The sequence below is a fragment of the Kogia breviceps genome, chromosome X (assembly GCF_026419965.1).
Source record: "Kogia breviceps isolate mKogBre1 chromosome X, mKogBre1 haplotype 1, whole genome shotgun sequence".
Classification (NCBI taxonomy): Eukaryota; Metazoa; Chordata; class Mammalia; order Artiodactyla; family Physeteridae; genus Kogia; species Kogia breviceps.
Window position 1 is genome coordinate 133115970 of NC_081330.1, and position 27131 is coordinate 133143100.

General features: G+C 46.0%; 1 protein-coding gene across 22 annotated transcripts in view; it reads right to left on the bottom strand.

The window, feature by feature from the left end:
* Positions 1-27131, bottom strand: part of GYG2 (glycogenin 2) — a 47046-nt gene that overhangs the window by 5996 nt on the left and 13919 nt on the right. For 8 of the 22 annotated variants that reach the window (XM_059050683.2, XM_067023296.1, XM_067023300.1 and 5 more), the window contains 5 exons: positions 26622-26748; positions 24819-25041; positions 21811-22005; positions 10894-11001; positions 5822-7612 (listed from right to left, as the gene is read on the bottom strand). In XM_059050683.2, the coding sequence (XP_058906666.1) occupies positions 7451-7612; positions 10894-11001; positions 21811-22005; positions 24819-25041; positions 26622-26748 (815 nt within the window). In that variant the 3' untranslated portion in view covers positions 5822-7450. Of the gene's footprint in view, positions 1-5821; positions 7613-10893; positions 11002-20780; positions 21358-21810; positions 22006-24818; positions 25042-26621; positions 26749-27131 lie in introns of those variants that run through there. The other 14 variants (XM_067023297.1, XM_067023306.1, XM_067023308.1 and 11 more) reach the window with 4 other exon arrangements.

Below are 27131 nucleotides of genomic sequence, written 5' to 3' on the forward strand. Positions count from 1 at the left end.
CCCAAAGAACCAACTCCCACCCCCCCGAGTTTCGCTTGGAGATTACAGAGGGGAAAGAAGAAAAGTGTGACCTGCTGAGCAGAGGGATTGTGGGTATATGATCAGCTCGTGGGCATTCTTCTGATTGGCTGCTGGTGAGGTAATCGGGAGTCCACATCATCAACCATCTGATTCCAACCGATCTGGGGTCTGCATGCTTGTGGGCAGCACGCAGTTAACTTCTTCCACCTGCTGGGGGTTTCAGTGTCTGCAAAACAGCTCAAAGGATATGGCTCAGAACGTGATCTACAGCCCTTGAGGAGGAACTAAAGGTCCGTGACTCTGTTTAATGGCTAAGCTATTATTATTTTCTCTTGTTTAACTATTTTCCTTTGTTTCTGTATTTTCTCATTTCCCTGATTAAATTTTTTCTTTGGCTACCTTTTCTACAGACAAGAGGAAGGTGGAGGACATGGGGGCAGTGGCAGTGGTCTGTCCTGGAAAGGCCCCATAGGGTCCTGCTCGGTTACAGAAGAAGCAGCTACAGGAAGAAGCAGTGACAGAATCGCCAGGAAATAAAATGCTGCCGAGACCACACTACAGGCAGGTAAGGAGTGAAGTTCTTCCTGCCCCCTGGGGGAGGCTGCCCTGTCCCCAGAAAGAGCTCAGATCCCAACAGAAGATGTTTCGATGTCACACAGATTTCCAGATAATTGTCAGGTGGGCACCAAAGGTAATAACTGTCCCTGGTGAAGATGTGGCTGTGAGGCCAATGCATAGAATGTAGGTATGTCATTTTCAACATTGACAAAGTCGTACCGTGTTTCAAACTGGGACTAGTTTCAAGCAATGATCCTTGGTGAACAAATGTCCCAGGGACCTGGGGGAACCCAGGATTTGGGAGGTGTGCTGGGTATGCGATGTCCTACCCCCTCTATTTTGAGAGGTCACTGTGAGATCGGGCTCCCTTGCCTGCTGGCTTTGCACTGGACCAGCCCACTGCCATAACGAAGTTCCACAAACGGGGGTCTTAAACATCAGACATTTATCCTCGTCCTGGAGGCTGGAAGCTCAAGAGCCAGGTGTGGGCAGTGGTTCTTCCTGAGGCCTCTCTCCTTGGCGTGTTTAGCCAACACTGAGCCAGAGCTTTTGGCCAGCTGTGCCTGCATCTCTGGCCCACTGAGCCTCCTCTGGGCCGCTTAACAGGAGCTGCACTCTGTCACCTCCCTCCCAGGCCCGTCCACACCCTTGTCCCTGATACTTTGAAGCCACTAGGGTCTTTGCATTCCTTACAGTGAATTCAGACCCATAAGATCAAGGCCAGACCCCAGGACTGTTACCCGAAAACAGAGGTCACCTCTTGGTGGGTGTGCAGCCAAAAGACACAACCAAGCCAACACCAGGAGAAGGATTAATCATTTGCAGCAAGTAGGGAGAACCCAGGGGACCTTTCCCAAAGCAGTGTTTCCCGAACAGCAGAACTGGGGAAGCTTTAATCTCAGGGTACATGCATATTCATGGCGGGGGGGAGATCGCTTGGGTGGTACATGCATATTCGTGAAGGGGCTTGAGCAGAGGAGAATTCAGCATTGCACTGAGGACAAGGTCCACAGAGCCTAAGCTTTAGTTGAGTTGAAGTCACAGGGTCAGAAAAGGTCAGTATCATCCTCCTCCTTGAGGTCCCAGTGGATCTGGTGGTTGAGGCTTCAGACTTATCTTCACCACTGAAACAGAACTGGGAGACTTTACCACTGGTTTGGTATCTTTGCTATTGTTCTTTCTCTTGCCTGATAGCAGTTTGCTCTATGGTTCCCTTAAGATCATTAATGACCATTAGAGAAATGCAAATCAAAACTACAATGAGGTTACAACCTCAGGTCAGAATGGGCATCATCAAAAAATCTACGAACAATAAATGCTGGAGAGGGTGTGGAGAAAAGGGAACCTTCCTGCACTGTTGGTGGGAATGTTAAATTGGTGCAGCTACTATGGAGAACAGGATGGAGGTTCCTCGAGAAACTGAAAATAGAGCTACCGTGTAATCCAGCAATCCCACTCCTGGGCATATAGCCAGAGAAAACCATAATTCAAAAAGAGACATGTACCCCCCCCCCCCAATGTTCATAGCAGCACTATTTACAATGCCAAGACATGGAAGCAACCTAAATGTCTATCAACAGAAGAGTGGATAAAGAAGATGTGGTTCATATATACAATGTAATATTACTCAGCCATAAAAAAGAACGAAATTGTGCTATTTGCAGAGACATGGATGGACCTAGAGTCTGTCATACAGAGTGAAGTAAGTCCGAAAGAGAAAAACAAACGTGGAATCTAGAAAAAAGATACAGATGAACTTATTTACAAAGCAGAAAGAGAGACACAGAGGTAGAGAACAAACGTATGGATACCAAGGGGGAAAGGGGGGTGTGGGATGAATTGGGAGATTGGGATGGAAGTATATACACTATTGATACTATTGATACTGTGTATAAAATAGATGACTCATGAGAACCTGCTGTAGAGCACAGGGAACTCTACTCAGTGCTCTGTGGTGACCTAAATGGGAAGGAAATCCAAAACAGAGTGGCTATATGTGTACGTATAACTGATTCACTTTGCTGTACAGCAGAAACTAACCACAACACTGTAAAGCAGCTCTACTCCAATAAAAATTAATTTCAAAAAAATCATTCATTACCAAGACCTCTTCAAGGGCAAGTATGGTGGCCAAGCTTAGATCCCAACATGGCCCAGGCCAAAAATGGCTTCTCTTATGTCAACAAAGCCATGCCTGGTTCCTTCTCACCTGCTTCTGCAACTTCCCCCACAGAGGGGATAACAAAGCTTTGGCTGCTCCGGAACATCAGCCTATTAAAACACGCAGTGGAGGAGTCAGCAGACGGTGTTGACACAATTGGATTTTCAAAATACGCGAAAGGACAAGTTTAGCTCCCTGCACAGAAATGAGCTCAAAATCCACCAGAGACCCACGCAGAAGAGACAAATCGACAAAACTTCCCACAGAAAACCTAGGAGAAAATCTTTGTCCTCTTAGGTTAGGAAGGAATTTTCTAGATAAGATAACAAAAGCCTGATCTGTTGGGGGTGGGGTGGGGTGGGGGATGGGGATTAGAGTTTATCACATTTCAAAGCACTCATTAAAAAAAAAGAAAAGATGCACTGCAGACTGGGAGAAAATATCTGCAAATGAATGCAACTCAATAATAAGACAAATGAAAAAAAGAAAAAAAAAAAGAGTGGCTATAGGTATATGTATAACTGATTCACTTTGCTGTATTCCTGAAAGTAACACAACATTGTAAATCAACTCTACCCCAATACAAATTTTTTGAAAATAAGACAAATGATCTAATAAATGGGCAAAAGATGTCAACAGATATTTTACTAAAGACGACAGGATTGACCACTAAGCACATGAAAAGACGCTCAACGTCAGTACTTATTAGAGAAATGCATATCGGAACCACAGCGACCTACCACTTCCTGCCCATTTCGATGGTTAGAATTAAAAAAAAAAAAATGACAAGTATTGGTGAGAATATGGAGAAATCAGAACATTCATCCACTGGGTTTCCGCCCCCACCCCCCCGGGGTGGTTAAAAGTATGAGTTTGGAAGCAAGCAGTCTTGGGTGTAAATTCCTAATGAGACGTATACAGCTGGCAATTTTTTAATAAACTTTCTTACGTTGCGATAATTATAGATTCACGTGCACTTGTAGGAAATACCACCAGAGCTTCTATGTGCCCTTTACCTGTTTCCCCTCAACCATACAGCTCTAGTAATACAGTACGGTAACCAGAATACGGGCATGGATGCAATCTTGCTCCGACTTCCTCAGTTTTGCTTGTGAGGACACGGAGAAGACGGCCATCTACACACCCAAGAGAGACACCTCAGGATGAACCAACCCTACCCACACCTGGATCTCGGACTTCCATCCACCAGGAGGGGGGAAATAAATGTCTATTGTTTGAGGGACCTGGTCTGGGGTGCTTTGTTATGGCAGCTCAAGAAGACCCACCCAAGCGTTCTAAGAGTCCTCTATCAAGCTGTATCATTTTGCCTATGGATGTCCAGTGGTCTCAGTATCATTTGTTGAAAAGACCATCCTTTCTCTAAGGCATTGCCTTTGCACTTGGTCAAACCCTTGCTTTCATTTACAGGAAACGGTAGGTGCCCAAGATATTGGACGATGAAATAATCAGGGACATCGAATGCTTGGTGCACACCTGGTCCCCAATACTGGGTGCTTTCTATACTGGTCTTGGCCCACTACTGAAACCTGGAAGGTCTATAAACGCTTTTCTGGATGAGGACACAGTCTTGATGAAGAGCTAAGATCTAGACAGGCTGACAGAGTGTGCGTGAATTAGTTTCCTGGGGTGGTTGTAATAAATGACCACAAACCAGAGGCTTAAAACACTAGAAGTCCATCCTCCCCCGTCCTGGAAACCAGACGTCTGAGGTCAGGGTGTCCCGGGGCCGCGCTCCCTCCAGAGGCTCCAGGGGAGGGTCCCTCCTGCCTCTTCCAGCTTCTGGGGGCTCCAGGCATCCCTGGGCTTGTGGCTGCCTCCCTCCCGTCTCTGCCTCTGTCTTCATGGGGCTTCTCCTCTGTGTCTGTGTCTCTCTTCTTCTGTCTCTTAGAAGGACACCTACCAGAGCAGATTGCTTCGAAAAGGCAGCAGTACAAGGGTTTCTTCCCAACTTGTTTTCCTACTGTCTTTTCCCAAACTGCATTGGTTATATTTTTACATATCTCTTGTAGAGGTTCCTGGTTCCTTGAACAGTAAATAATCGAAAAATAGTTCTTGGATGACTTAGTAAAGGACTCATTCCAAGAACTTACAGGAAAAGGCAGGGGGTAAAAAGAGACCTTGAGAAACTGCTCTAAAAGGGCATGTCTTTCAACATCTCCTACAAAGCACTTGGCCAGAGAAATATTTTTGTGCCTTTTGTTGATACCAAGGAGTGGCCTTCCAGAAAAATTATTTCGCATAACAAGCAGCAACAAGCTGGCAGAGTTAACTAACCCCCACCAGGAAATCCGTGCATGTATCATGCAGACTGGGGGTGTCAAGCCCAAACATGGTGGGGGACCCACCAGAGACCAATGCATGTCATTTGTTTTTTCTTTCTTCCGCAGCTTTATTATCACTGACATGCAAACATGGTGTAAGTTGAAGGTTGCAACGTAATGATTTCATATATTTATTTATTTTTGAAACTCTGTGATCCATTTATTTATTTTTAGGCCACACTGCATGGCATGTGGGATCCTAGTTCCCTGACCAGGGATCCAACCTGCGCCCCCTGCATTGGAAGCTTGGGGTCTTCACCACCGGACCGCCAGGGAAATCATGACTTCATATGTTCTTATAGGTTCTTGTATGTTCTCATGTATTGATTTAGCACATGTCAGAGTGCCTGCCATTTTGAGTGAACTCAAGAAACCATGGGATGGGTGGATAGATGGATGAAAGGATGGATAGATGATGGATGGATGGGTGGATGGATGAAAGGATGGATGGATGGAGGGGTGGATGGATGGACGGAGGGATGGATGGATGGATGGGTGGATGGATGAAAGGATGGATGGGTGAAATTGAGAAGTCAATGCTAGGAGAGTGGGTAGCATGCCTGGAGAGAACTTACGAGATTTCCGAGGGTAAGAAGTAAACAGTTCTACTCATTTTACTGCTACCATCAATTCTGAGAAAACCCATTTGGTTAATTTATGGCAGCACGAAGGCGTCACATTCCCGTGTTATTCCAATGGCTCAGAACACACCCCCAACACACATCAAAAGGACACCTCATTGCTGTCTTAAAATTTTAATTGCAGTGTGCTAGCCTCTGTCCAAACGTGAGGACAGACCCCAGAATGCACAACAGAAATCCATTTTAAGCGTACACTTTAAGCCAATGAGCAATCGACCACAGGCAGTGGAGAATCCTCTTCTCCAGAGAAGCTGGACCGGACTCAGATGTTCATCTTCTGGAATCCTCCCCTCATGGCTGCCAGACCCAGGCTTCCGTTTCTTCTAGTCCAACACTGTAGCTCGGGGCACAGACGCTCTTTCCCCGGCACAAAGTGACGGGATAGCTCTAATGGCTGGTGATCACCCCATACAACCCGCCCGAGAACTACGCCCCTATGGCTATTTCCAAGCAGCCCCTGAAGCACCACCTGCGAGAAACCAACCAAGACTGCCGATCAATTCACCCGTGGATAAAAAGAAACAGCCCCTCCGTAGCCCACACCTCACACAAGTGAAGGTCACAGCGAACCCCGGAAGTCCTCCCAGATCTCAGATGGATTGGAACACAGCCCTCTCAAGCTTCTTCCAAACCTGGTCTAATGAACTCATGATTTTCCACTGCACACATGTGATAAACCATTCAAACATTTAAAAACTGCATTTCCTTCTCTTCACCATAGCGACTGACATCCAGCTTCACTTCTCCTATGGTGGCAACCGACAATGACCCTGGGAGAGGCTCCGGCGTACGGCATTCATTTCCAGATGCTGCTGGAGGCGAGGCTTCCTCATGGAATAAAGTGTCTAGTGTCATCAGACGCAGAACTGTCCCGAAAGAACTGAGCTGACATGGCCTGGAGAGCGTGGTAACTCCATACTGCGAAGTGAGGTAGCGTGACCTGGCGAAGGACAGCCCGGTGTCCTGGACCGCCCACGGGTTTGCCTCGGAACAAACAGCCTCAACCAAATCCAGTTACCGTGAGCACAAGGCCGCCAGACACCCCTTGGTGTAAACCCTTGGTTCTTCTACATCAGTAGGTCAACCAGTTTGGAGGCGGTCACCTCTCCCAAGCCAGCTGGAATCTTCCTTCCAAACATCTCTGACACATCTCCATGGGGCATCTGTCAATGCACTTGGAAGTCCTCTGGGGTCTTTTTGCCGAAGAGGAACCACAGCTGTGGTGTTTCTCAGCCGTGCTTGGAGAAGTCCACACTGGAGTCACACTCAAGACATCCGAACGTTTGCTCAGTCTTCACGGAAAGGACTTTTCATCCTGCAAAGTCCCAGGGCCCTCAGTAAAGGTTCCCAGGGCACTCACTACCTCTGCTCGTGTCGTGAGCGCTAGGACAGAAGCTCTGCGATGACATCTAACCCTACGGAGGGTGGACACGGCAGCCCCCATCCAGGACAGAACCCTGAGCTCCTTCGAGCAAGACCAGAGACCCAGGGTTGACCAGAAGGCTCTTCCTGTGCCCTTTTGCTGACAAGGTGTAAAGGAGATGCAACCTCCTGGGGGCCCCCCAGGAGGCACGGGTAGCTGGGGTCGCACAGGCCTTTGAGCCGGGTTTTGGATGGACCACGTGACTGACACGAGGAGCTCAAGCTGGTCGACCATAAAGAGAGCCACGTCGCTGAAGAGGACTCGAGATGCTCCTGGAACAGGACCACCCAACACAATGGCGCCATCACTGCAGGAAGCGGTCCAGCTTCTCCTGAATCCGGACAAACGCGTCCTTCCCCAGGTAATCGATGCACCCCTCCTCCCACTTCCTCCGTTCCCCCTCGGGACTCGGTGCCTTGACCTCTTCTGCGATGGAGATCTCGGAGACGGAGAGGGCCAGGTCCACCTAGGGAAGACAAGCCCACAGGAGATGGTGTCAGAAAAACCGTCGTCAGAGGGGGACAGCCGGCCCGGGCACCCACCTGGCTGAGCGACCGGTTCCACAGACAAACCTCACCACGTCTCAGGGAGGTGACGCTGACACTTCCCACTTTGCTTCTGAACAAACCACGCGCTGAATTTCACATAACCTTCTTACAAGAAGATGCTTTGCGGGCCTGACTTTTCTGAAATTTTAGACTTTATCACTGCACTTGTGTCCGCCTGTTCCTAAGACTTGTTTTCGTGTCTAGTCACTAAACCCTTTCACACACACTTACATGATCATCTCAATCTTTCCACCCGCCAAAAAAAGGTTCTGTATCTGCTGTAATTAAAATGGATCACCAGCAAGGACCTCCTGTAGAGCGCAGGGAACTCTGCTCAATATTCTGTCACAACCTAAATGGGAAAAGAATTTGAAAAAAGAACAGATACCTGTCTATGTACAACTGAATCACTTTGCTGTGCACCTGAAACTATCACAACATTGTTAACCGACTATACTCCAAAATAAAATAAAAAGTTAAGAAAGAAAAAAAGCGTTCTGTATCCCTGTGTGTAACCAAACTACGCAAAATGAAGAAAAGGTTCATATTGTGTAAGTAAAGCGTATGACATTTTGGACAGCCTGGCAAGACCATTTCAATACTAATTTATATCGTGGTTGGTTGGTTTGTTTGTTTGTTTGTTTGTTTTTGCCATGTAAGGGTTTCCATCTTCTTAAAGGATACGTATGAGGACAATTAGAAATATGCAAATGTGTACACACACACAGACACACAAACACACCTGACTTTTGGTTGGTACTCAAACAGATCAGCAAAAGGGGGGGGTGGGGGGAGGACAGGACTGGACATAGACAGTTATGCTACCGTTTCTATCCACTAGGCAAGCAGCACTTTCTCCACTGTTTATCTGCCACGATGCTTTCTGTCTACGAGTTTTTACATATAAGGTTCTGCTTTCTACACTCCTCCCCGCACATTTTATAGAAAGATCGCCAACGTGTTGGTCAAAGAAACTGCAAGAGTGAAAGCAAGATCTTTTCCAGGATAGCTCGGCACGTTTCCCCGCTAAGAGCGCTTGGACTGGGGCTCCGTGAGTTCCCCCCGGGAATGAAAACTTTCTGGAAAGAATGCGACAAAGGGGCCTAGTTCTCAGCAGAAAGCAGCGTGGCGGCCGCATCTTCCTTGGTAACAAGAGGAGATGAGCATCTGAGAAAGCAACATGCTCCCTCGATTCTATGAAGCACGGAAGGATCGCAAGTACCAGACGAGGGTCCCCCTGCGTACAGCGGAAACGTGTTCGGCAGGAGAACATCAAAGCGCCCCAGCTGCGTGGACGGACGGGAAACCGGGCCCCCGTTTCTCGGGGGCTCGCGATACCAGCCTCACCGGGATGCCCTCCCAGGTGGGTGCGCATCACCCCAGGAGGCAGGGCTGCTCTTGGCAGCCTCACTGGGAGCCGCTGGGCTGCAGCCCCGGTGGTGGGAGCAGAGGTTTTACCTTTACGAGCCGGGCACTAAGCCGGGCTTCCTCCAGACCGCCCTCCGGTCTAATCCGCCACCAGCTCTACAAGGTGGGCACCCTTGTCTCCATCTCGTGGGTGTTCAGAGGAGGACGTGGACTCGCCCACAGCCCCAAACCTACCGCGCGGCTGAGCTGTCAGAGGGAGGCCCGCCCCACATCACTCCCACCCATAGCGCGCTACCCACCGAAAACTCTACGTCCAACTCCGGGAGCCTCAGGATCATTACGCAAGGCTGAACTGGTGAAGGGACTCCCGTTCCACACGCGATACAACCCTGTGAATCAACTGTACTTCCACGTAAAGAAAAAAGCAGCGTTTCGGAAGAAACCCTCACCAACGGCGCCAGACATACGTTCACGACACTGAGGCTGGCATTTGCTAGGCTGACGGAGTAAGAGGGAGGAAAAGTGTTCCCGTTTTCTCCAAGGGTAAATTCTGGTCAGAGCATCCAGCAAACTACAGTATCTAGTATATCCTAGACCATATTCCAAATATATGCTCCTGTAAACGGAATATGTGTGTCCCCCCCCTCAAACGCATATACTAAATCCTAACCCCCAAAGTGATGGTGTTAGGAGGAGGGGTCTCTGGGAGGTGATGAGGTCATGAGGGTGGAGCCCCCATGATGGGATTAGTGCCCTTATAAAAGAGACTCCAGAGGAGAGATAAATTAGGAGTGTAGGATTAACAAATACATACTATTATATATAAAATAGATAAACAACAAGGACCTACTGTATAGCACAAGGAACTCTACTCACTATCTTATAATAACATATGATGGAAAAGAACCTTAAAAAGAGAGAAAAAAATATATAATCACTTTGCTGTACACCTGAAACTAACACGACATTGTAAATCAACTATACTTCAATTTAAAAATAAATTCAAAAAAAGAGAGACCCCAGAGAGCTCCCTCACCCCTTCCTCCATGCGAGGAACCAGCAACAAGACACCCTCTGTGAGCCAGGAAGCGGGCTCTCACCAGACACCAAGGTCCAGCCTCCAGAACTGCTAGAAATACATTTCTTATTATTCATAAGCCACCCGGACTATGGTGTTTCTGTTTACAGCAGCCTCAACAGACAAAAACACAATTCAAAAAATCAATACGAATTTTCATCCTATACCCAACACTCAGCTCTAGAGCTGTATTTGCTCTAAAAGGCCAAGAGGTGTTATTAGATCATGGTTAGAGAGAAACGAGCCTTCATTCAAAGCATCATCGCAGAGCCTGAAGATTAAGACCAGAGCATCTGTAAGAGGAAGAGTCAGGAAGAAAGCATCTTTCATTTCCTTCTTCAAGAAGAAATCAACGCATGCTCGATTTGGATTGAAAGGTTCCCCCCAACACACACCAAATTTCCCAGCTTTTATGCTCTTTTAAGACAATGTGCATGAACTTCCAAGCTCACTTTGCAGGAAAACACAGCACAGCCCCACAACTTCAATTAACTTTTGCAGAACAGCTTTTGAAGAGAGAACAGGCGTGGTTATCAGAGCAAGAGGACAGGAAAGAGGGTGCACCGAGCACTGCAGGCAAATGCCAGAGAGAAGACAAACGGGCCCGAGGCAGCAGGAGAAGCAGGCAGACTCTCCTCTCCACGAGCGAGGCTCGCAATGGGGGGAACACCAGTGCGTGTGCACAGCCGGCCCCTGAGTTAGCGCACAGCACCCATCAGGAGAGCTGGACAAGGCAAACAACGAGGACACCACCTCCAAAGCATCCTGGAGACTGGGGTCCCTGGCGACATCCACAGGGGGCTCCCGGCTTGGCTCCAAGGCTTCCTCAGATGGGCCACCTTCCGCGCTCTCCACGGGCTGCTAGAAACATAACCGTTCCATCGTTAGTCTGCAGGGGGCTTCCCAGGACCGCAGTCTTAAGCAACATGACAGAGAACTCTTTTTCCTGGGAAAATGAGACCAAACGAATGGGTTATGCTAAATAAATAAGCCACTTAGTGTGCTTTGCCACTCTGAACTTTTCCCCAGCTTTTTCTGGCACAAGATGAGACGCTGACATTTGTCATGCGATGTAAAGGTTAACCCTTCAAATTAGGAGACTGGGATTGACGCATACACACTGCTATATATAAACTAGACAACTAAGAAGGACCTACCGTACAGCACAGGGAACTCTACGCAATACTCTGCAATGGCCTATATGGGAAAAGAACCTAAAAAGGAGTGGATCTATGAAACTAACACAACATTGTAAATCGACTCTACTCTAGTAAAAATTTTAAAACAACAACAACAACAAAACTTTTCAGAGAGGGATACAATTAGTTTAGACCACATGTCTACGGAAGCATTTGACTAAGACGGTCTATCAGCAAGATTAAGAGTCTGTCTGGGTTTAATCTTCTGAGGATGCTTGGGAACAAAAGCCCAGATTCATGCGGGTAAATTTAGGGGACAAAGGAAACGCCAGGAAAGCCATAACCCTTGACTAGTGACGTGAAACACAGGTGCAAAGCTGTCCCGAAAACGTAACAAAAATTAAGGAAGACATATGGGCCATTTTGATGTTGTACCTTTTTCTTTTCTCAGTCTTCCTAAAGCAAGATATAAGAGAATGACCAAAGGACCAACACAAAACTCAGTGATGGAGGAGGGAAAAAAAAATCTGACTCGACAACTAGGTCTCCTATCCACCTGGAAAATAAAGAGACTCATCACAACACAATGGAAAAACCACGAAGAAAGGTCACGGGGTGGCGAAGAAGCCCATGGGGCGTCTCCTTTGGTGGTCGACGGACAGGCGCGCAGAGACACGGCCATGTTTAAGAAGCAGAAGCAGGGAATTCCCTGGAGGTCCAGTGGTTAGGACTCTGAACTTCCAAGGCAGGGGGCGCAGATTCGATCCCTAGTCAGGGAACTAGGATCCCATACGCTGTGTGGTACAGAAAAAAAAGAAAAAAAGAAAAAAAAAGAAGAAGAAGAAACAGAAGTGACTTATATACCGAGCTGGTGTGGGTCTCTGTGAAGTCTGCGAATTGGACGGAGGGTGGTGACACCGGGTCACAGATCACTCCAGCGGAAGTCCCCATTTCCGGCCAACCTATCATCTAAGAAAAAAAGAGCAAGCGCCAAGTTAGGACAACCCTTCGTGCAAATAACTGCAAACACCCAACTGATGCTTTTCTGCCTCCAAATACGGCCAATATGGCTCAGAGGAGCTCGCCAACGCCTGTGTCTGCTGCTTCGTCTTGGGCTCCTTGCATCTAAGCAGGACCACGTGATGAATTCTCACCCACGGCGTTGAGGAGATGTGACGTGAGTCCCCCCCAGACTGGGTGCTGAGGCGGGGGACACGTTTCCTACCCTCTGGCCCCACAGGTCAGGTGAAGAGCAATGTCCCTCCGCAGACAAAGTCTTCCAATTGCAGCTGGGATTCCACAGGAAAACAAAACCCTACTGACAAGCATTTGAGCGACTCTTTTCTTGGCTCTCCCAAGGCTGGTACGTAGCAAAGATCATCCCAGGTGCGCAGGACACAACTGAACGCACTACAGGCAATGGATGGCTTCCTCATGGGAGACTAATCCTTTCTTAAGGAGCCACCGTGGACAAGGGCTTCCTTAGATGGTGACGGAGCGGGCCAAGGGGAGGAATCCTGGACCCCCGGAAGGCTGCACGGGGCACAGCGCATCTTTACCACCTCGGCTGAGGGCGACGCACACCAGAAATACACTTGTATGTATGTGGAGGGCTATTTATTACAGTAGCCAGCCCACCCTGGTGAATTCAGGGTCGGGGGCCAAGGCCGCGCCCCCAGGCTGGAGCCCATTCAAGTCCCAAGGCTCCAGCAACGTAACTAATGAGTGTCGGACACAGAGAAGAGAACGCAGACACACCTGCCCATCCTCACGGCAAACGCACGGCAGCACCCATGTCGTGGGCTGGGCTGACCCCCGACCGCGGCGGTCCGACAGAGCTAAACAAGCCTCCATCCTGGGAAGGCAGATCCTCCAGCCACTGCCCCAGAGATTTTTGAGTGAGTTGACCTGACGTGGAGGCTGGCCTCTCATATTCCCAGCTCCCAAATCTCTGGTGCCAGCTTTCCCGTTTGGAGAAAGGGCAGGCCATCCCTGTATTAACTGAGGCAGCTATGTATGCGTCCAAAGGATATTCCCAGAGAGGGAAGCAGGAAGACCAAAGAGGGGGCCACCCTCATTCAGAGAGATGAATGTTCCACAAATAACAACTATAAGTTGACAATCCTGTAAAATTCTGCAAAGGAAAATGACAGAGAATCAAGGGCAGGTTTACCAAGGTCAGATCGACCTCGGCAGGAGGGGTAAGGACTCCTGAAGGAGTAACATCTGGAACAAAGTTTGAAAGATGAGCAGGAGATGTGGTGAGAACGAGACAATGGTGAGAAAAGCAGGACAGCACGCACGTGCAAATGTCCTGAGGCAGAGGTAAAGGAGGACATTAGGAAACTGAAGTAAGCTGGCAGTAACAAGTGCACAAAAGTACATTTTTGGTGAAATTCAGTAAAAAAATTTTTAATGTAGAAGATAATACTGTATTCATAAAGTTGCTCTTTTTTAATTTCGCTTTTTCTATCTCATCAACTTGAAAGTGCAAATTAAAATACGGGCTCATAAAAAAGCACAAAATCATGCCATTTGCAGCAACATGGATGGACCCAGAGATGATCATACTAAGTGAAGTAAGTCAGACAGAGAAAGACAAATATCGCATGATATCACTTATATGGGGAATCTACAATATGACACGAATGAACGTATCTACAAAACAGAAACAGGCTCACAGATACAGAGAACAGACTGGTGGCTGCCAAGGTTGGCGGGGAGGGATTGCTCAGGAGTTTGGGGTCAGCAGATGCAAACTAGTAGATACAGGATGGATAAACAACAAGGTCCTACTGCAGAGCCCAGGGAGCTATATTCAATCTCCTGTGATAAACCATCATGGAAAAGAATTTGAAAAAGAATGTGTATATGTGCATAATGGAATCACTTGGCTGTACAGCAGAAATGAACACAATGCTGGAAATCAACTATAATTCAATAAAATATTTAAAAAATAAATAAAAACAAAAAATATGGGCTCATTCTTCCTGATCTTGATTATGTACGTGAAAGCCAAAAATAAAATTAAGTTCTAATAATTACAGTAGAAAATAAAATGATAACTTTATCCAAAACATGAAAGGCCAGGATAATAACAGCTCCTTTTTATTAGGTGTTCAACACTGGTCCCTAAATTATACTCATAAACTTGTTACGTATTATTCCTTTTACTCTCACAGCAACTCTATGATGTAGAGAGTTTGATCCCTTCTCTTACTGAGGAAAAGCTCAACTTTCAGACAGAGATACTTGTTAAACATGCCAGACGAGCAAGTGAGAGAGGAGGGATTTGAATTCACACCTCTCTGACCACCAAGCCCTCTTCGAGCCCTATTCAATCCACATCATTAATGCATCCTAAGTCTCCCTGGTGTACAAAACACCAAAACAACCTTTAGGGAGAAAAAAATGACGAATGAGATAATTGCACTATCTACAAATAATAAATACCATAAAAATAAATAATTTCCTTATCCAAGCAGGGCTGGGTAGTGGAATTTTCTAGTTTGAATCCCAACACCCATTAAAAAAAAAAAAACTGGATACATTACTTACTGTCTCTGAAACTCAGGTTCTTTAAGCATACACAGCACAGACGTTTGATGTAACGGACAAACGAAGCAGTTAGCCTGGCAAATGGTTAAGTGCCAAAAGATCTGAGTAAAATCTCAGAAAGATTAGTTGAACCGGATTTTAGGGAAAATGTCAATTCTGTCAGCTTAATTTCTCTCAAGAAAGAACACAGAAATAAATTCCATGTGGGCCATCATGAAATCCTATCCTTCCTTGGAAGAGATTTAACTCAGGATGATTTATTTGATAAGAAAGGATGAACTAATAATACACCTTTTCCGTTTGTCTTCTGCAGATGTGTTAGACGCTTACAAATTTAAGCAGGAAAAGAAGTTATGTCAACTCATGCTAACGTTTCTGAACAAGACCCCTAGACATAGATACAAACTTCTGAACAAGATTCCCTAGACATAGATGCAAACTACTATATATAAAATAGGTAAACAACAAGGATTTACTGTAGAGCACAGGGAACTATATTCAATATCCTGTAATAAGCTATAATGGAAAAGAATATGAAAAAGAATATATATTTATATACGTATAACTGAGTCACTTTGCTGTACAGCAGAAATTTACACAATGTTGGAAATTGGCTACACTTCAATAAAAAAAAAAGAGGAAAAGAAAAACAATGAACGTTAACTAAAATATAAACTGAAACAGTAACAATAAATATTCCCGTCACTCTTCCTAGCCACAAATAGGGACGTCTTTCTTCACATGTGTGGACAGCCAGGAGAGAATTCAAAGAGAAGAATTTGATAATACGATGCTGCAATGCCAGCCTTTTAGCCAATGGTTGGTAGGCTTAGGAACACACCTACGTAAAATGTGACCTTTGCAAATGGCATTATTTTTCTCCTTAGATGACCAGTATTTCACTGATCTATACCCCTAACTAGCTGCTGGAAGCTTGGGTCACCTTGAAAAGAGAGACTCTCAGACTGGAAACAATTTAGAGGATTCTTAGGTCAAAGAAGACAGATGGAAAGTAGCTTGAGAATCAAATGACTCTTAGCCCAGAAGGATGAAAGCAGAAAGAGAATATCGTAAAGCCCGACGGTGCAGGGAATGGATCGCCAACGGATAGATACAGACTGCTCACATACACAACCCGAGCAGATAAATTTAGAACAGATAATGAAGACACGCTCCTTTGCGTCATGGGCTATCGTCTTGTGAAAGTTATGACTGCAAGAGGTGGTGAAAACGAAAAAATGTAAATATACAAATCTATTCAAGAACCGAAGAGGGATTTTTCCACTTTCACTTTCATCAATGGGTGAAGCTACTTGTTTCCCAGTAAACCTCCTGCCAAAACCACCTTAAAATTCTAGACCAAAAAAATATATATATATACACATACATACATATATACGTAATTATATATCTTTTATTTCCCCTCGAGGCAACTGAAAGGCTATAGCCCTGAGCAGCCCATAAATAATGAGGTATCCAAGAGGAACAATCTAAACACAAGCTTTCATTTAGGACTCCACTGAAAAGAGAACCAGAAAAAGACCAACGCTCACAAACACGAAAACCCAATTTCACTCCAACTCAACCTCTAATTAGCATGTGGGCAAACCATCTCTATGAAAAATTCCTGCTGAAAAAAGAAAAACAACACATAAGAAATGCTCTCTGGATGATACTATGATTCAGAGCCTCAGAGGATCCCTGCCATTTTTCCATACACAATGTCTTGCAGTCAATCAAAAATTAAATTAACCAGGGGTTTCCCTGGTGGCGCAGTGGTTGAGAGTCCGCCTGCCGATGCAGGGGACACGGGTTCGTGCCCCGGTCCGGGAAGATCCCACGTGCCGCGGAGCGGCTGGGCCCGTGAGCCATGGCCGCTGAGCCTGCGCGTCCGGAGCCTGTGCTCCGCAACAGGAGAGGCCACAACAGTGAGACACAAGTGTACCACCAAAAAAAAAAAAAAAAAAAGAAGAAGTGCTACAAACCCAAATAGGGTAAATTCAAATGATAATAGATAATAAATAAGTCATTATGATAAAAACCTAGGATAAAGATGTTAAAAGCAGCCAGACCAAAAAGACATATGACCTTCAAATGTATAAACATAAGACTGGAAGATGAATTCTTGGAGAAATAATGGAAGTCAGATGATTTTGAAAAGTCTTCCGAGTGTCATTGTAAGGTAATTGCCAAGTAAGAATTCCATACCCTTGGTGGGAATGTAAATTGGTGCAGCCACTATGGAGAAGAGGATGGAAATTCCTTAAGAAACTAAAAACAGAGTTACCATATGATCTAGCAATTCCACTCCTGGGTATGTACCCAGAGAAAACATGAAAACTCTAATTTGAAAAGACACATGCACCCCCAAGTTCATAGCAGCACTATTCACAAGACATGGAAGCAGCCTAACTGTCCATCAACAGATGAATGGATAAAGAAGACGTGTACCTATATAAGATGTGGTACATATATATATACAATGGAATATTACTCACCCATAAAAAAGAATGAAATAACGCCATTTGCAGCAACATGGATGCAACTAGAGATGGTCATACTGGGTGAAGTAAGTCAGACAGAGAAAGACAAATACCGTACGATATCACTTATATGCAGACTCTTAAAAAAACGGTACAAATGAGCTTATTTACAAAACAGAAACAGACTCACCAAAGGGGAAAAGGGGGGAATAAATTAAGATTTGGGGATTAGCAGACACACTTTACTATATATAAAATAGATAAACAAAGATCTACTGTTTAGCACAGGAAGCTATATTCATTAACTTATAATAACCTATAATGGAAATGAATCTGAAAAAGTATATATATATATATGTGACTGAATCTCTGTTGTACACCTGAAACCAACACTGTAAATCAACTATACTTCAATTTAAAAAATATACATATATACGATTTCCCAAGGGGGGGGAAAAAACCCAAAGGATTAGAGACTCCAAAAATAGATCCACCTAATAACGTGTGAGGATCTGACTGACGGCCAAGGAAACGGGACAAAGCAGTGGAGCTGTAATCGTTTTGACTGCAAACCATGCTGAGTTCAGGACAGATCCACACAGAACAGCGATGTATGTGGACCCCGAACTGATTCATCACATAACATCAATTCCAGATCAATTATATACTTTAACGTAAAAAGTAAAAAGAATTAAAAAAATCCGTAAGACGTCAGAGGTGATTAGCTTTATGACCCTGATTTAGAGACAGATTTCCTAAAAGGTAAACAAAACCCACTACTCATGTAGGAAACATTAACAAATTGGTCTAAACTAGGTACTTCTTTTCACCCAAGGATACCATTCAGAAATTAACCATAGCAAAAACAACCAATAACTTCAAAACAACAAGGAAAGGCATAGCTCATGTTCCCACTAACTGCATTTCCCAACCCAAGAGGCTGCAGGACAGGACACTTGGCTGACAAGATAACAAATTGCAAAAATATTTCTCTCACACACGCTTTTATACGGGAAATAAATGAGATGTCCAACTTTTGAAGACGGAGACCTTCTCCTCGGCACTGCCATGACTATACTCACTAAGGCTGCTATCTGGAATAAGCGTCCCAGATCCAGACACCCAGCTCTTCCGCAGTTACAGGAATTTATGAAAATAATCGTTTTGTTTTTTTGGACTGGTTCCAAATCCCCAAAATAAAGAACCCAGAGTGAATCATTCAATGGATGGCCGGTAGGTGGCAGCAATGCTGCAGAGTTAATTGTAAAGATGGCCTGGGAGTGTAAAATAATGACACATACACGCACACACTGCAAAAAAAGCACCCCTCCCTCATAGAAGGGCAATGACCTTCTCATTTTTAGAGACAGATGCTCATCATAAGATAGTCACTCAATAGAGACTTTCTTAAATGCTAATCTCTTCCAGAAACACACCCTGAAATAATGTGTTTCACCACTCATCTGGGCAGCCCTTTGTCCGGTCGACTTGACCCCTAAAATTAACCATCACAGTTGGAAAGAGTTTTCTGAGAGATACTCCACAGACTCTAAGTGTGAAACACCTAATGGGAATGCGGACTCTTCTCAAAAATCCCGGCACAAAGGACCCACTGTACAGCACAGGGCATTGAATTCAGTATCTTGTAATAACCGATAATGCAATACAACCCGAAAAAAATAACTGACGCACTTTGCTGGACACCTGAGACTGACACAATACTGTAAATAAACTCTACTTCTATTTTAAAAAGTCCCATCACAGGCACGGCTCCTCCTGGCAGGACAGGAAGCTGTTTTTCCACGTAATGTAAGAGCTCCATAGACAGACTGCACATTCCTGGAAGCAGCAGATGCTCTTTATTTAACTCACAGAAGCCACTTCCTGGGGCCAGAGCCAGGCAATGGGGACCTCAGGGTACAGGAGAAGGAATAAAAATACTAGGAAAAGCTCACTTTTGACCACTTGCACAGTCCAAACCTAGAGCTTTGTCAATTGGTTTGGATGGTTATGAAATCGCAACTGAAAAATTATTACTGCATGGAAGTTGCCTGGACATAATTGGTTCCACATTATAGTAAAGTGTAGGGTGCCTTCCACACAAATGTTTGCTAAAATTTATCCATCAACTGTTTATAATCATCCAGAAACAGCTCTCCCAAAGCTATTGGAAATACCCATAAAAGGACAACTTGCCTTCCATCCAGTGCCCAAATCCATCCCCAGCAATGAACTCATGTTAATCGTGAGAAATGAAGGGACTTAAAATGGCTTTGAATGTGAGGATTTTAAATGGGAACTCTTTAATCACCAGACACTCATCTCACCTATTTCCCAGAAATCGGGGATGGATAAACAGCAGCCTGATTTAGCCTTACTGGTTTGCAAATAAAGTGCGCTTTTACGTTTCGTCTCTGCGGGAAGAATTTCTGCGGATCCAGCCTCACTAGAAGTGACCAAATGGGTCCACATGAATGTATCCAAGTCCTCTTCAAGCTGGGGGTTTAACTGCAACCTCTCAGGACGCAAAGGTGCGTTGCTGGCAGGTGGCTTGGAGGAGGATGGAAGCACTGCCCTTTGAACCTGGAAATCTGCGGACACCACTCATATCTGGAGGAGACTGAACGTCTGTTCTTCACGTTATTAGTTTTCTGTGGCTGCCGTGACACAGGACCGCAAACCAGATGGCTTAAAACGATGCCATCATCAAAAAATGTACAACGAATAAATACCAGCAAGCATGTGGAGAAAAGGGAACCCTCCTACACTGTTGGTAGGAATGTCAACTGCTAGAGCCACTGTGGAGAACACGATGGAGGTTCCTCAAAAAACTAACAGCAGAGCTACCATATGACCCAGCAAGCCCACTCCTGGGCATAAACCCGGAGAGGACCATAATTAGAAAAGACACATGCACCCCTATGTTCACTGCAGCACTGTTTGCAGTAGCCAGAAAATGGAAGCAACCTAAATATCCATTCAACAGAGGAATGGATAAAGAAGACGTGATACATCTATACAATGGAATATTACACAGGCATAAAAAAAGAACGAAATAGTGCCATTTGCAGAGACACGGATGGACCTAGAGACTGTCATACAGACTGAAGTATAAGTCAGAAAAAGAAAACCAAATGTCGCTTCTATGTGGAATCTAGAAAAATGATACAGATGAACTGATTTGCAAAGCAGAAACAGAGACACAGATGTAGAGAACACACTTATGGTTACCGGGGGGTGGGGGGAGGGAAGGCGGGGGGGGGGATGGATTGGGAGATTGGGATGGACATACATACACTACTATATATAAAATAGATCACTAGTAAGAACCTGCTGTAGAGCACAGGGAACTCTACTCAACACTCTGTGGTGACCTAAATGGGAAGGGAGTCCAAAAAAGAGGCGACGTATGTATACGTAGAGTTGATTCACTTAGCTGTACAGCAGAAACTCACACTACACTGTAAAGCAACTATCCTCTTAAAAAAAAATCAGTTTTAAAAAATGGACACAAGAATCGAGCTCTTGTGCTTTTTAACAGGAACGGTATACTGTACAGCGCTTAGGACTGCACCTGGCAAAGAATCAACCTTCAAGAAGTGTAAAAAACAAAACAAAACAAAAAGCAATGCAGGGCTTCCCTGGTGGCGCAGTGGTTGAGAGTCCGCCTGCCGATGCAGGGGACACGGGTTCGTGCCCCGGTCCGGGAAGATCCCACGTGCCGCGGAGCGGCTGGGCCCGTGAGCCATGGCCGCTGAGCCTGCGCGTCCGGAGCCTGTGCTCCGCAAGGGAGAGGCCACAACAGTGAGGCCCGCCACACAAAAATAAAAAAAATAAAAAAAATAAAATTAAATTAAATTTAAAAAGCAATGCAGACTGCCGACGTAAACGGTTCTGGAGCTCCGAAGTCCACGCGGGGTCTCACTGGGCAGCTGTCCCCGGCGAGGCTGAGTTCCTTCCGGAGGTTCTAGCCAATGACGCATTTCTTTGCCTTTTCCAGCTCTCAGAGGCACCCGTGTCCCTTGGCTCCTGTGCGTCTTCAAAGCCGGAAGCTCAGAATCTTCACATCGCTCCCCGTCTCACCTCTGCTTCTATCCCATCTCATCAAGCTTCCTTTCGCCCCCCTCTTAGGAGAACCCTTGTGATGACACTGTGTGTTTCCCACCCCCCCCGGATAATCCAGGACCGCGTCCCCACGTCAAGGTCCTTAACTCAATCCCGCCTGCAAAGACCCCGTTTACATAGACGGCAGCATTTCCAGGTACCAGGGATCAGGACGTGGCTGTCATTGGCTTTACCGTGATGTGCAATTTCGCCCTTTTCTCTAAAGAAACTCAGGCGAGCCGAATACCATAGGGCAAACTGAAGACTGGTTCCTCCCGTCCCCCCAGCCCCTCCCCGGCCGCCCGGGGAGGGTCCTCTCTGCCTCATCTCGCGGGGGAACCGGCGTCGGTGTCCCCGTCACACCGATGCGAAGAGCACGTACTTACATCTCCCACGGGGCGTGCGTCAGGCGAAGCGGGGGTCTCCTTCACCACCACCGTGGTCCTCTCAGGCCAAGGCCGGCGGGGCCCCTCTGCCCAGTTGGTACAGGGCTCCCCGGAGCGGGGCACTGCATTTGCACATGACCCCTCAGCAGTGGGCGCTGAACTTGAACAAGGCACCCCAGCGCCCACGAGGTGAGCCTGCAGAAAAGATGTTCGCGCTTAGCAAGGCCCTGCTGACACATCTGCCAAGCTCCTCCTGCCCATTCCTCTCCCCGGTGTGGCCAGGGGTCCCCAGTGCCAACATCCACGTTCGCGCCACCGCTCCAGGTGAGAAGGGCCCCAAGGCACAGGGTCCCTAGACTGCTCTCCACGTTTCACTCCTTAGAACCACCTGACTTTGTCTTATTTTCCTTCATATCCAGCCCAGTACCTAGCATATACTGCTTTGCAGAAAAGAACAGCAACTTCCTATCAAGAATCTGAGTAAACTCCTACTCACTCGTGTCCCGTGGTCAGAGAAAGCTTTAGTTCTCTTGAAAAGCAGCACCCAGCTGCACCAAACAGAAACCATAGTAAAAACGCTGAAATATGAATTGGTTTCAAGATCCCAACGCAAGCATCTGCGGACACTGGACTCTGTTGTGCCAATACATGCACTCGTGAGAAACTGACCAGGAAATAAAACTTCCTGGGACCTTATTTTAAAAGGTCTTTGGCAAGGCAGGTGCCTCCCTGTTAAGTCCACCGCAGAGGGACTTCCCTGGTGGTCCAGTGGGTAAAATTCTGCGCTCACAATGAAGGGGGCCCGGGTTCGATCCCTGGTCAGGGAACTAGATCCTGCACGCATGCCGCAACTAAGAGTCCGCATGCCACAATTAAGAAGTCCGAGTGCCACAACTAAAGATCCCACAGGCCGCACTGAGACCAGCCACAGCCAAAAAAAAAAAAATTCACTGCAGAAACTCTACTATGGAGAGCACGTAGGGTTACAGTTATCAAAAATCAAATGGGGCTTCCCTGGTGGTGCAGTGGTTAAGAATCCGCCTGCCAGTGCAGGGGACACGGGTTCGAGCCCTGGTCTGGGAAGATCCCACATGCCATAGAGCAAGTAAGCCCATGTGCCACAACTACTGAGCCTGCGCTCTGGAGCCCGCGAGCCACAACTACTGAAGCCCACGCACCTAGAGCCCGTGCTCCACAGCCAGAGAAGCCACCGCCATGAGCAGCCCGCGCACCGCAACCAAGAGTAGCCCCCGCTCGCCGCAACTAGAGAAAGCTTGCACACAGCAGTGAAGACCCAACGCAGCCAAAAGTAAAAATAAAATAAATTAAAAAGAAACCACCTCCAATTGCTACTTCAGTCGAGGATGGAAAGTGGAAAATGCCCCCTCCAGACATTTGTAATCAATCATCTTTAGCCACTTAATCTGTGAGTGGCTCTTTCCCTGATGAAGGCGGCTAATTTAAATAATTATTTATGCATCAGCCCTGCAAATCACAGCAGCAATTCTGCTCATGAAACATTCACGGTTTTACACTAAAACAAAAAACTGTTGTCTGCCTCTTTCAGCATCCTCCTGCATGAAATACAGGATGTGGATACAGACGGAAAACTAGCACAAGACCTAAAGTTTGGCTGGTCATTAACTTCCAACTATGGTCTTTCTTTCTTGCGATGAAATGACGTATCTTTCCTTGCCTGATCCCTTCCTGATGTGTATCAACATTATTTAATATCTTCTAATTCCATCCTTTTTTTTTTTTTTTTTGCAGTACGCGGGCCTCTCACTGTTGTGGCCCCTCCCCTTGCGGAGCACAGGCTCCGGACGCGCAGGCGCAGCGGCCACGGTTCACGGGCCCAGCCGCTCCGCCGGCACGTGGGATCCTCCCAGACCGGGTCACGAACCCGCGTCCCCTGCATCGGCAGGCGGACTCGCAACCACTGCGCCACCAGGGAAGCCCACACAGGTAACTTTTTTTTTTTTTTTTTTTTTTTGCGGTACGCGGGCCTCTCACCGTTGTGGCCCCTCCCCTTGCGGAGCACAGGCTCCAGACGCGCAGGCTCAGCGGCCATGGCTCACGGGCCCAGCCGCTCCGCGGCACGTGGGATCCTCCCAGACCGGGGCACGAACCCGCGTCCCCCTCATCGGCAGGCGGACTCTCAACCACTGCGCCACCAGGGAAGCCCTAATTCCATCCTTTTTTAATGAACATGTTTATAAACATTGAACTTTTTAAAAACCTTATTTCTTTCATTAATGTAGGCCTTGACAGAATTTTTAAAATATGTAACTTGGTTAGGAATTCCCTGGTGGTCCAGAGGTTAGGACTCTGCACTTTCATTGCTGAGGGGGTGGGTTCAATCCCTGGTCAGGGAACTAAGATCCTGTAAGCCAAAAAAAAAAAAAAAAGAATTTGGAATAAATAGTGACATTTTAAAAATAAATAAATAAATAAAAATATAACTTGATAATTGCTTAAGATATCCTAAATCTGTCTTTCCTAAAACATAAAAAATGAGAAGAGGGACTTCCCTGGTGGCACAGTGGTTGAGAATCCGCCTGCCAACGCAGGGGACACGGGTTCGAGCCCTGGTCCGGGAAGAGTCCCCATGCCGCGGAGCAGCTAAGCCCGTGTGCCACAACTACGGAGCCTGTGCTCTAGAGCCCGCGAGCCACAACTACCGAGCCCATGCACCGCAACTACTGCAGTCCACACACCTACAGCCCGTGCTCCGCAACAAGAGAAGCCACCGCAATGAGAAGCCCGCACACCGCAGCAAAGAGTAGCCCCCGCTCGCCGCAACTAGAGAAAGCCCGCGCGCGGCAACGAAGACCCAACGCAGCCAAAAATTAATTAATTTTTAAAAAGAATAAAACCACTTATAAAAAAAATAAGAGACTCCAGAAAAAGAGGGAGGAGCGTGTATTTGAAGAAAACCCACAGGTGTGGATCACGGAGACTTTATCCCTGGTCTGAACTCTTGGATATCAAGGGAATTGTGTGCTTACTGTGTGTCCTGGAGATGTCTGTTCGTCCTCATGCAGGATATTTTCATAAAGAGGTAGAATGCTGCGGTGGTAAACCCCCCACCAGAGGTTAAGGAAGGACATCTGATGCTGGTCGACAGACCCAGAGCCCTCCTCCAAAACGGAGCCCGTCTGGGGATTGTACTTGTAGTTCCAAGGCTTCGTGGACCCCAAAAAGTGGACCACCTTCACACTCGAGCCGAATCTGAGGAGGAAACACAAAGCATCCTGCCTTCCTCTTGGAAGTGACCACACACAGAGAGCCTGTGACAACCACAGGACTCCTCACAGACAGCGGGACGTAAAGATGCATCTCAACGAGTTACGGACGATCCTGTCATTAACAAGCACCTTGACTTGCAGTAAAAATAACTGCTTCATCCACCCACGTGTGCAGCCTTTCATTTTCTACAGACAAGAAACATAATCATAACCCACTTGAGATGTTCCCCAAAATGGGAAGAGGAAATCGGGAGTCTTTTAGAAAGATAGGCAGTACCATAGCCCAAATCATCTTATCCTGAAAACGATAAAAAAAACTTTAAAAAGTTGACGTTATAGTAGATGACGCAAGCTGCAGACCAGAAAACTGGCTTCCTGTACAAGATGGTGAATTTTCCCCTCGACCTTTTTTTTTCTTTCACTATCACCACTCCCACCAACCTCGAAACTTTTTCAACATTTTTTCCTTAATTGCTTTCGTATGAAATTTTAATATCATATTTGCCCTGTGTATCTATGTTCTGTAGGTACAGCTATGCTTTTTACATTAAAAAGGATATGATGGCTTTAAGCTCCACAAATCAGTGTCTGCCTCCTTGGGGGCAGTGTGGCCCCTATTAAAAAAGCACGCTCAAAATCTTCTCAGATTTTCCATTTTCACTTATAACAATGTCCCCTAGAGCAGTGGATCTCACACGTCTTGGTTCTAGGACCTCTTGACATTCTTACAAATCACAGAGGAACAAAAGATGTTTGTTCACGTGGTTCCATCTGTCCATATTCACCGCAACAGAAGTTAAAACTGAGAAATTGGGAAACCCATGTATCAACTCATTAAAAAACCATGGGCCCATTATATGTTAAGATAACTTTTATATCTTTTCATAAAGTGTAACTATAACTATATATTACTATATATCTTTTAAATGTGTAAAAAGTGACATCTTTCATACTTCTTCATAAAAATGTAATTATAACTATTTTTTAAATGTGTAAAAAGTGACCTTTCATATCTCTTCATAAAATATAACTATATATAACTATATATTTTTAAAACACGTAAAATGTCACATCTTTCGTATCTTTTCATAAAATATAACTCTCTATATAACTATATTTTTAAAAATTTGTAAAAAGAGTGACACTGACTGTTTTACGAGGAGACGGTTGGTTTCTCATATCTGCACCTGCATTCAGTGCAATGCTTTTTATCACATCATGTCATGGTGTGTCTGTAAAATCCCACTGTCCAATTGTGAGAAAACAGGAGTGAATAGATGAAAATGACATCTTAGAATTAATTTTTTTAAAGTCACTTTGATTTCAAAGACTCTTGAAAGAGGGGCGGGGAACCCCTGGGGGTTCCCTGGGCAACACTTTGGGAACCACTCTCATTAAGCCTAGCTGCCTTGATTACCTATCATGTAAAGCAATAAATAAGCAAGCAGAAGGATGATCTGGTTTGTTTTTTTTTTTCCCTTCAAAATGCCAAAAGGTGATATTAGATTCTGAGAGAGGATGGTTGCCCAGGTATAGAAGAATTAGGCTTGGCATGAAACTTACTGTTTGAAAGCAGGGCTGTAGGTGTACGCCGTGTTGCTACTCAAGTTATAAATGAACGGCAAGTGTTTCTGGATGTCTGCTGTGGACCAGCTACTGAAGAAACTGTTCAACAAGCCTTGGTCTGCCCCTAGAGAGTTAACAAACAGCCAAAGTTAATAAAGAATGGTACAGTGCACCAAGAGAATGCAAGACATGTTTGAAGACATAATGGAAAAACACTGGTATCCCAGCGCACAAATTACATTTCCTCTCTCAACCCACTAAAACATGGTCGTTGTCTCAAAAGTGACTGATAACCCACACCATTCCTTTAAAAAGTGCATAGTCTCGGGACTTCCCTGGTGGTCCAGTGGTAAAGAATCCACCTTCCAATACAGGGGATGCGGGTATGATCCCTGTCTGGGAACCAAGATCCCACATGCCACGCGGCAACTAAGCCCACGCACTACAACTACTGAGCTCGCACACCTCAACGAGAGAGCCCGTGTGCTGCAAACTACAGAGCTCATG